This window comes from Arachis hypogaea, chromosome 12 (genome assembly GCF_003086295.3).
Source record: "Arachis hypogaea cultivar Tifrunner chromosome 12, arahy.Tifrunner.gnm2.J5K5, whole genome shotgun sequence".
NCBI lineage: Eukaryota > Viridiplantae > Streptophyta > Magnoliopsida > Fabales > Fabaceae > Arachis > Arachis hypogaea.
This window is the reverse complement of record NC_092047.1, coordinates 4,090,684-4,102,755: the sequence shown is the minus strand read 5'-3', so window position 1 is coordinate 4,102,755 and position 12,072 is coordinate 4,090,684. Positions and strand designations below refer to the sequence as shown.

General features: G+C 27.2%; 1 protein-coding gene across 1 annotated transcript; it reads right to left on the bottom strand.

Annotated features, from left to right (window-relative positions):
• Positions 1–5,567: 5,567 nt before the first annotated feature.
• LOC112726459 (jasmonoyl--L-amino acid synthetase JAR6) lies at positions 5,568–11,635 on the bottom strand. The gene is made up of 6 exons (XM_025775850.2): positions 11,453–11,635; positions 9,747–10,066; positions 9,404–9,505; positions 8,538–8,993; positions 7,683–8,023; positions 5,568–6,141 (listed from the first exon to the last, which is right to left on the bottom strand). Exons 2-6 carry the CDS (start codon positions 10,037–10,039, stop codon positions 5,597–5,599), a joined length of 1,737 nt encoding a protein of 578 aa, XP_025631635.1. The 5' UTR covers positions 10,040–10,066; positions 11,453–11,635; the 3' UTR covers positions 5,568–5,596.
• Between the last annotated feature and the right edge of the window lie 437 nt (positions 11,636–12,072).

Sequence of the window (12,072 nt, the reverse complement as noted above, 5' to 3'; positions counted from 1 at the left end):
TTTGAATCCAAAAAAGTTTCATTTAACTTCAATGTAGTCCTACTATGAGGTCAAAATTAAATAATTAACGGATGTCCTACATGACAGCAGTATAAGAACAAAGTCGATAATTTTAAAAATAAGTACAAGTCCTAGAGGCACAAAATCAACCGTAGATGCATCAATATATTTATTTATCATTCTTCTTATAATTTAAATGAAATATTTATAGAACTAAAGAGAATGATAAATAAATGTATTGATGCATCTACGGTTAATTTTGTGCCTCTAGAGGTTGTACTTGTTTTCCAGATTATCGACCTTGTTCTTGTATTTCTGTTATGTAGGACATTCCGTTAATTATTTAACTTTGACCCCATGATGGGACTACATTGAAGCTAAATAAAACTTTTTTGGATTGAAATAGGACACTTTAAAGTTTAAGGACCAAACAGGATTACACCCAAACGTAAAAAATCAATTTAATCCTTTACTCTAATAATAATAATAATAATAATAATAATAATAATAATAATAATAATAATAATAATAATAATAATAATAATAGATGTTTGATTGCAAAAAATGACACATTTACTTGAATCTTCTTAATAATAAGAATGGTGAATATATCATCATACAAAGGCCTCTAAGAACAAAATTAGACTTAAAAGAAACCTATATATATGTATTACTTATATGATTTATATAGTACAAATTCAAAGATAAAGTACATTAAGAATGAAGATTAACAACACATATTCTCATATTTATTCTACTTAGAAACAAATTTATTGTATAAGCCAAAAAAACCATTTTTGGTTTTCTTGGGCTTACTATTATTATAATAATAATTATTATTATTTCCCTTCTTCTTCCCTCCTCTAATCACTTTTCTCTTCCCCATGATCTTGTCCAAAATTTCACTAAAGCTTGTTGACTTGAGAGAAGAAGAACCTTTGGAATCTTCAATTGAAATCTTCTTCACTTCATCATGGTGATGATGACTTTCATCAAAACCGTGGCTAATTGCCTTCTTTGATCCACTAAGATGTGGCAAAACAACCGTATGCCTATCAATAATATGAGAAAGTGTTGCCAATTCAAATGAATCATATAAAGGGCTTCCACAATCCCATAATGGAGAAGCTACTACTCCTCCAATAACAACTTCTTCTTCTTCTTCTTTCTCTTCTTCAGAATTCTTCATCAATGCTTTGCTCATCTTAATAATTGGAGATTGATTCCTCCAATCAACACCAAAGTTATATATATATATATATATATAATGGGTGTCACGGGACAAACAAAATAAAATAGTAAAATACATCATACCATATGGTTTAGTTTGGGAAAAATTTTAATTTATATATATAACCACTTTTAGATTCTTATAACATGTGCATGATTAGGATCATAATCATAGAGGCATCATCTATCTACATCTAAAAGGGGGTTTTATTATTATTATTATTATTATTATTATTATTATTATTATTATTATTATTATTATTATACAAATTAATACTATTAGGGATCATAATCATAGAGGTATCATCTACATCTAAAAGGGGTCTAGTATTATATATATATACTGATACGGATCCGACCCACAGATTCCACACCCAGAACAATCTCCGAACCCGGTTACATGAGTTCGACCCGCTTCGCCTTTCTGAAAAGTCCAGAACCGGCTCACTAGAGCTTCTAACCAACAATCAAATTCAAATATTTTTCTTATCTTAACCAAATAAAATAAGATAATACAATCACCATCACCTATATAGAGGGGAGCCCCTGCCCCCTCAGGTATGTCATTCACTCTACACACCTTATACCTCTTAAGTCCATTCTGACTTGAGTGTCGGAGTATCTTTGCAAGTACCATCTCTCATTGCTCCAGTCAAATAATCTGACATCCGCCTCGACCCACAAATTTCTGATCCATCTCTCAACCCGTATCGGAGGCATCCAGTACATATACTATACAAATGCTAATAATTGCCTCAAGTTTGTCCCAAAAAATGACAAATCCACTTATTTGAATATTGGGATATACAAAAATTAAGTAAAAATTAAATAATAAACAGCTATATATATTTTGTTTTTATCAAATATATAAGGACTCATATGTACACTAATCACATCAACCAAAATAATGTAGTGAAGTATGATTATTCATAATCACAATCTCTAATTATCATTTTTATAATGGAAAATATTCCATGTATAAAATATATCTTTCTTTTTCATATTCATATAATTTTTATCTTTGTCACCGATTATATTTTTATAAAAAAAAATTGCAACTATTATAACTTCTACTTTTTTACTACTGGACCAATCCATTATTTATACTTATGAATATTTTATGTTTCTCTCTCTTTTTTTTTCTTTTTTCTTTTTAATTTCCACCTGATGTCACGTTAATATTGGTAGTCATATAAAACGTGATTGGAAAGAATATCCTCAAAAAGTTGCTTTATTTCAAACATAATCATGTAGCAGCACATACAATCCTATCTCTTAGAAAAAAAGGAGGAGGAATTCTAAAATTGCTAGAAACTACATGATATATATCTAGAGAACCCTAAATTGTTCATCATCAAAATAATCTTTTATATGACTAAAAAGCCAATTTCAAAGGTTATTGCAACAAACTTTTTGCCTTGGCCAATATCCCAAATATTTTTCCTTTTTAGAAAAAGAAAATAAATATCCTTATGATAAGGACAACATACAGTACACTTTGAAACAATACTACTGTGGTTAATTTTTAAATTAATTTTAATCAAATCGGACAATCTGATTCATCTGCATCTCACGTTTCATGAATAGTCGACACATTGAAGAATATTCAAAGAGGCATTTAGAGAATTGCTCCAATTCTATCTCTGTTCGTTCCGTTTGAAAAAAAGAAAGATTCAAATAAAGATCTAATTTCATTCAAGTAACGGATTCTAGCCAATTGAAAAGATCTTCTAATCAATCAGGGGATTCCAAATAATCTTTTTACTGTTGGGGATGAAATTACTTTGATGGTTTATACAAGTATTTTTGTTTCTCTGTTAGAGGTGTTTCCGGATGTCTGCGATAGAGTAAATAGCTCTATGAATAAATGGATCAAATCAAATTAAAAAATGAAAAGATTTGTACAAGTTATATCCTCCATCACCACTTTACAAAAAATGGTTAGATATCAATATGTTAGATACCTGTGACTCAATTAATGGAATAGTATCTTTCGAGCATCTCATATGATATATGGAATATATATATATAAATTAATATAGATACAATGATATTCATATTAATTTTAGTTATAAAATCTATAAAAAAATACGTCGAAATTATATTTATATAACGGTATATGTATATATATCATAATGAATTCATAATCATTTTTATTCTTTGTTTAAAGAGGAAAAATAAATTACAAATTAGAAGATTCGATTTATAACTTTAAATTTTTTTATTTTTGAAAACTAAATCCAATTTTAATGTAATTTTTTTAATTTTCAAAAATATAAATTAAACGGTTTGATTTTAATATTAAAAAATCTTTTAATATTAAAAATACAGAGGTACCGATTTATTAAAAAAAGTTAAACAATATAAAAAAAACAGAGGTACACAACAGTATAAATCACATCTCTCCTCACATAATTTTGTGACACACACACCCCTACAATATAGAAAAAATAATAAGCGCCACTATTGTTGCCTACTTCACAGTTCCACCATTTTATCTTCTTTGTTATAAGATCCACTTCAATGCTTTTCATCACTAATGTTCTCAACACTTTCCACCTTCTAATCAAAGTAAAAATGTCTCAATCAATGAAAGGTACATTGAGAATATAATAATAATATAATACAAAATTTATTTGTACTTTGTTGGGATCAGGTGACACGTGTAATTGTGGGGTGGACCTTATTGGTTAATCACAATTCACAAGTCTAGTTCAAGTGTTTAATCCACAATAATTAAAGGAGAAAGAAATTTGAAAATCCGTTTAATTAATATTATAATAATAAACTTTGTCTAAGCAAGCTTGTTTGTCTCCTCTTTCCACTTTTTCATCCTCCAATATTTGCTTTGGTTGATGAGAGGAACAAGTGAACAATGAAGCATTTGGACATTTATTTTAAAAAAAATATATATCTTCCTTAATTTATCCAATTTTCTTTTGGACTTACCCAATTTTTGAGGGCAAATACCAAATGCATTATTCTTTAGTGGAGAGTGACATATCCACACATCAAAATCAGATGTTACTTGGAAAGACCACTACTAATTATAATGCAAAAAAGTGTATTCATTTTGAAAAAAAAAAAAAAAAAAGTCATCTTATGTAATGAATATGAAGATTCTAGTATGTAGTACCTTTATTTTTAATTTTTTTTTATTGTCCTAGAGTCATATAGTTCAAATGAACCAATATGGGATTGATCAAAAAATAAAACATAGATAATTGAGAATAAAAAAATATATTATTAAGAGAATCTTTTATTTTTTTATGAGACTAATTAAGCCAATTATATTCATCAAAATCTTAATAATAAGATCTGAATGTTAATAGTCTAATCTAAGGAGGGAAAACAGATCATTTAGCTCATATGATCAAGGTTTTTTGGTGTCTCATATGACCAAAGTTTATCTATGAATAAAGTATATCTTTTATTTTTGAAGTTTGTTAAAAATATTTTTAAATTTTATTTTATTTTTATTTGATCTTTAAAATTTTTTATTTGTATTAAATATATTCTTGATAACTAATTTTAAAAAAATTTAGGACCAATTCAACAATAATATATGATAATTATATTTGATTTCTTGTATTAAAAATTGTTCTTGTGAGATTATTGTTGAATTAATCTTAAATTTTTTAAAAAATTAACCATCGAAAATATATTTGATGTAAATTAAAAACTTATGAAACAAAATCAAAACAAAATAAAACTTTAAAATATTTTTAAAATTTTTAACAAATTTTAAAGACAAAAAATATATTTTATCTTTTATCTATTATCACATTGATCTTGTTAAATAATTTCTATTGCTATTTTTATTTTATTTTTTTGGTTGGTTTGGAAGTCTAGCATGCATATAGGGTCCATATTCATATGATCATTCACCCTTGTTCCCAACAATATGACTTTTGGTCTAATATTATTAAAGTATTTCTGATTTAATCATGCCAACCTTGCATGTGTATTTCAATGCATTATGTCAAATTGTCAACCATTGCTTGTATTATAGAGACCATAACAAAGTTGATAAATTAATGTGGCAGAAAATATTCTATAAGTTATTGTAAATTGTTTGGTTTGTTAATTGGAGCTAAGTTTAAAAAATAATAAAAAAATAAATTACTAAAATAGTATTCAAACATTTATATTACTAACCGAAAAAACTTCAAAAGATACCAACGACAAATAATTTTTTTTTAAAATTAAAAATGTGACAAAAGTAATATAAGAAATTAAGAAAAAAATCACACAATAAAGTAAGAAAACTATAAGAATAATATATTTTCATTATTAATATTATTATTTCATAATTTTGATTGCTATAGCTATTGATATTTTCCCAAATATATTTCATTCATTGATTTCAATTATTGAAAGCAGAACTAAAGTACTTGTTCACAACATTCTCATTCAATATTTGCAACACTTTGGCATTGTTAGACCCTACACACCTTGGTGTCTTGAACTGACTAACAGCAGATCCTAACCCTATATAATGTTCTAGAATCTTCTGGAATGTTCCGTGCCGGACGACTCGGAGTTCGAGGGCGCCGATGCAATTGACCTTCCTAGAGCTAGTATACCCTGCATCAACAAAGGATTTGTCCAAGCAATTGCAACATTCACTAAGAACTTCTTCACTTGCTTCGCCACTAATTTCCCAAACTATAACATAGTGCCCTGGATCTTTGGACACATCAACATAACTTGTGTAATCAACAACTTCTAATTTTTCTTCAGCTAGAAACTTTGATGCTTCTTCCACAGCTAATTGAAGATCCTTCTCTGTGTTCTTGTCTATGTTGATTGTAAGTAGAAGGCTGCTCCGCCGGACGAATTTTAGTTGCGGCGATGAGTTGTAGAATCCCATAACCTTAACAATATCGCCGAGTCGATACCTGTACAAGCCTGAAAAATCAAGCAAAGATTTCAAGATTAATAACTTGTTAAAATGATTTTTTTTTTTTCTACAGTACTTTTTAACTCGACAGACTAAGAATTAATTTATTTTATGTTAATTTGCATAAATTTTGCGTATTCGTTTAAAATCATGCATAATTCTAGGTTAAGATATTAGACTAAGGTGAAAATTTTCAATTTTTTTCCCACCAAGAGAATACGTGACATAAATAAACATTAGTAATAAGCATAATTAGGCATATATTTGCCATATGAATGTTATGTGAAAAGTTTTTTTTTTAAGATTAATTAGTTAATTTTTGTTTGGTTCACAATAACTATTGTCGTTTTGACTCTGTTTGGTAAATTATCCGAATTCAATTTTAAGTATATTGATTTATAAATTTACTTAAAATGGCAAAACAATTTATTACTTTAAATCCAAGATAATGCTAAAAAAATTGGAGAAATTAGTACGCATGATTTATGAAAAACAAAGGACAATAAAATTCAAAATTAGTTAGTTGCCAACAACCAAAGCTAAAAGCTATGCTACCTAGGTTACATTAATATGATTAGGTTTTAGGTATGTACTCTTATGTTGATTGTTTCTTACTATATCAGAAGGACATGATTTCATATTCTGTTGGTCATATCCATATTTAGAAATTAGAATCAAGTATTAAAGCATATCACAAGAAAAGTTAAAAAACAAAAACCACCAAAGCATCTTAGATAAAAAGCATTGTCAGAAAGTCAAATCTCAATAATTAGAACTTAGAAACCCAAAAATTCAATAATAATAATAATTTAGGATAAGATGTTATTTGAAAGCTAAAATATTATATTTTTATCTCAAATATCTTATTTTTATTTATTTATTTTTTTTTTCAAAAGCAATTTTTTTCGTTTGTTATTATCGTCTTTTACATAACTATAACAATCATAATTGTAATAGTTATAATGGTAGTTATATATGGGCCCGTTTGGATAGGTTCATAAGTGACTTTTTTTAACTTTTAACTTATGAAAAGGTGTAGTATTAATGTTTGGTACAATTTTTAAAGCAAAATTGTAATTTTCTAAAAAGCTATTTTGGTGCTTAAGGAGAAGTTAAAAAAAAATGACTTCTCTCATAATAAAAAACTTTTTATCACTTTTATCATAAAATAAATACTTTTAGAACTAAAAAATCAAACACAAAATAACTTATTTATAAGCTACTTTTAATATAAGCATTTATTATTTAAATTATTTCTTCAAAAGTAACTTAATTAAGTTGTTTACTCTGGACCAGTGATTTAAGAATGAAATTGATAAAAAAAAAAGAGGAAAAAAAAAATAATAATAAAATATTTAAAAAATTGATCAACAAACAAAAATATCATAAAATAAAATATTTAGAACAAAAATAAGACAGTTTAAACGTTAGACAATAAATTAAAACTAAACACAAATGTTAGGACTAAAATAATAATAATAATAATAATAATAATAATAATAATAATAATAATAATAAAAGCTAAGGTAGAGAAGAATTAATTAAGTACCTGCTGGAGTGGTGATAACAATTTCATATTCTTGACCAACCTTAACTTGAGTGAGTCCAACAGGCTGAGGTTCCACATCAATGAAATCAGAGTCTGCCTTATTTTGAGGTATAAATTCAAAGTATCCAATTTGAGGAAGAACAGTGTACAAGGCAGACTCAGGTGGCAATGTTGGATTCACATTTGTAGCAATCCAACCTTCTGAAGATCCATAATCAGAAGTCAACAGTGGTAGGTCACCAGCATAGTGCCTTAACTTCTTCAAATATGGCTCCATTGACCCTGTCATTATTCCATACACATACTTTGCATTTGGAAATAGCTCTTGAATTAATCCATACCTGTGTTGCACAAATACATAAATTTATAAAAAAAAAATTAGTCAACTATGTTGCACAAATATTACTAAAAATATTAAATATGAGATTTTTTTTAAAAAATAAGTTAAAAATCACAAAAAAAAAATAAATAAATAGTAATGTAAGTTTTATATCAAATACATAAATTTTATGTCCTATAGTTTTATCATATTTTTAATTAGGTATTTATACTATATTAAATTTTGTAACTAAGTCCCTACTATGATAAAAATATTGAAATTAATATAGTATTCTGTTAAACTATACAGAATATTCCGTCAAGTGTTAGATATATTCGTTTTGTTTAACGGAATATTCTGTTAATTTTCGCGTTTTTGTCGATACGAACTTAATTACAAAATTTGATATGGTATAGGGAACTAACCGAAAAGAAAAAAATTATAAGAACTTAATTGAAAATCCGGTAAAACTATAGAGATCCACAGAATAATTAAACCTAAATTTTACGAAAAAATTTTGCGAATAAAATTCGTACCAATTGCTTAACCCCATGATTTTTGTTTGGATGATGTTAGCCAAATTGGGATCAGGCTTGAGAATTTTGGACATAGCATTCCTCAAGGAAGGGACAGTGACCCTTTCGGTAAGGACACCATCCCTTATATCAGCAACAAGATCCTCCCAAACTTGCTCAAATGTCCTAAAAGAATGGACAATGCTGTGTGCAAAAGTTGAGGACACAAATTGAACCTCATCACAGAAGATTAGGCCACAAAGTAGGTGGCAATAGAGTGATTGGTGAAAATCAGGACCAAATATCACTTCTTCAGGGCTGCAACATTGTGATTTTAGTGCTTGCATTGCAACAGTGTATCTTGAATTTCTGAAAACATTTGTTGTTGCTGTTCCTGCTGCTAACCCTCCTTTGGTCTTGAATTGCTTGCTGCTGTATATGAAGCTTAAGGCCTTTCCACTTGTGATTGGAAATTCTCTTCATAAATAATAATAATAATTCATAGTCATTTCCAAATTTCAATACCAAATAGAGACAATAATTAATAATATGATCATAATAAATTGTATCAACTAAATTCAACGGTTGAGTTGTTTCTGTGTAACTTTAAAGTTATAGGTTCAAGTCATGAAATCAGTCATTAATATAATTATTAGGTTAGGCAATTATAGGATACTTATATATCTTGTTGTCTTTTTTTTATGGTACTATCCGTATATAATATATATTAAAATAAAAATATATAATAAAAATGCGTGAAAAAAATGTTTATATGCACAGATACATACTAACTGATTTAGTAGCTAATTTTTTGTATACACGTAATATGTGTGATATTTTATTGAATTTAGGGTTTTAAATTAAAGAGGAATGAGAGTATTGATTACTTGTTTCTAAAGGCAAAAGAGGTTTTATATATCTGAACTGTGGTCTCAAAAAGCTCATCATTCCATGGCACAAACTTTGGCTTCCCCTGAGTAGTTCCAGAGCTGCAAAATCATCATCATAATAACCCTTTTCAAACTCAGAATTTAACACCCAAATTCAGCCTTTTCAAGAATAAATTAAATTCTAGTACGAGCCGTATTCGTGCTCCAGAAATATCTGCAACTGCTTCTAAAGCCTAAACCGGGCAATTGTAAATATTTCTGGAACACGAATAATAAAAGAAAACTAAAAGATAGAGGGAGAATGAATGAATGAATGAATAAAGAATCAAGATATATATACCTTAGAGACATAGTTGTGATTGGTTTTGAAGTGAGGATTGAAGAAAGATCACCATCAATCATTCTATTGATGTAAGGTTCAAGCTCTTTATGAGTAACAAGTGGGACACAGTTCTTGAAACTCTGAGGATCAGTTCTTCCATTAAGTCCTAAATTCTGAAGGTATTCAGCTTCTGAATTATCTTCAAGAATCTTCCTAAGAGTTTCAATTTGAACTCTACCAGCATCCTTAGTAACTTCCTCAAATTCCTCTATTACTTTCTCCATGTTGAAACCTTCAACTTTCTCTAACATTTTTCTACTATAAGTATTGTATAGTCCCTGAATAAAGAGAGAGAAAGAGAGAGGAGCACTCAATTATGTGAAAAAGACAAATAATATATAAAATTTTATTAATTTTTTAAATTATTTAGTTATAAATATTTAAAGAGAAGTGGGCAAATAGATAACATAGAAAAAGCCAAACTATGAGTCACACATTTTGTGAATAGACACAACAAAACCAAAAAAACAAAAAAAACATACATTTTGTGAATCTATGTTATTATGGGAAAAACATTTAGATAGGGCCAAATTGCACCAATTTCATATTATATCTTTTTTCTTAATTAGTTTTTTTTTTTTTTTGAATTCTTTAAAATTTTATGGTCGTTATTTAATGTTGCATATTCTCTTTTTCTTTTTTTCATAATCATGACAAAATGAACACTGTGGTAATTTGAACCATTTAGGAAAGAACAAAAATAGATTGAGAAATTTGGAATAATATTAGAAAATGAATATAAGAAAATGAAAGGAAACAACCAAGTTGTCTAGTGATGAAGTCACACAACAAAAAAATAAATCAATAAATAAATAAATAAAAGTTCTGTCAAGCACTAACACTTAAAATTCTTTCAAAGATCAAATCAAGTTCATCATTTCAGGTATATTGAAAAAAGAAAATTCATTATATGAATACCAACCAAAAAAAAAAATTTATTAGAACTGTAATTTTCAGTGACAGATATTAATTATTAGAACTGTAATTTTGAGTGACAGATAAACTGTAACAAGATAAAGTCAAAGGAAAATCCAAGATAGTCCTTGTTGCTGAGGTAGAAGGGAAAAGACTAAAAAGTAGTGTTCCATAATCCATAAAGATAAGATTTTTGAAAACTAACAGAAACTGATTTAGACTTTAGTGAGAAGAGAGAGAGAGAGAGAGAATCATAGACAGCTGGAAAATTCAGAATTCTGTTTCAGTGTCTTAAACTCAAAGGGTTGTTTACTTGTTTCAGAAACAAGAAAAATTACAATAAAATTTTTATTTTTTTTGAAAGATTTTAATGAAAAAGATTAAAACAGAAAAAAGTCAACGAAAGCATGTCTTGTTTGGTTCTGGAAAAGTAGCCATAAATATAAATAATAGTACTAAAGAGTGGAAAAATTAGGGGAAGAAAAAAACTTATGATGTGGTACTACTACTAGTACTAGAATTTCATCTAATGAATACCCATGACTCCATGAGCAAAACCCAGATGAAAAAATTGTTTTTTTTATGCTTTTTTGTGAAAAAACAGAACATATATACATAGAATGAATATGTGATGAGATAATCTTCCTCAAATTGAGGAAGAGTGTGGTAAGTGTGTGTTTGTGTCAGGAACTTTATGAGAGAGAAGAAGCAGGAGATGATGATGAAACACACAAAGTTAGTTAACATACCTAAAGAGAGTGAAGGATGGATCTGAAGAAGGAGAGAGAGGGAAAGTGAATCTGAAGATAGAAATGGTGTATTCTGTTACTTGGCAGAGAGGCAGTTATAGTGTGTGATTAGCTCAAGATTCTCATAGTGGGTATGCCTCTATATATATAATATATAATATACTATACTATGTTTCCGAGTACACTAAAATCAGCCACCAATATAAGATATATATTGAAATTAGAATATAAATATATATTAAAAATAAATTAAACCACACATATATTTATACATAAATACATTAATAATTAATTTTAGTGACTGATTTTTTAATGTATAAATAACATTTTTAGTATAAAATAAAAAATATATCTATTATATATATATATATATATATATATATATTATTAATTATTAAAATTGAATTTTTTTTCAAGCATAGTTGACTTGGTATATATATTTTTGAAAGTATTTGTTAATTTATTTTATTTTATTTATTTATATATATTAATTAATTAATTAATTAATTATTTAATCTAATTAAGATAAAGATCAAATCATTTAATATTTTATTTGACCAAATTAATTATAACGAATAAATTATATTAATTATTTGATTTGATTGGAATAAATAAATTTT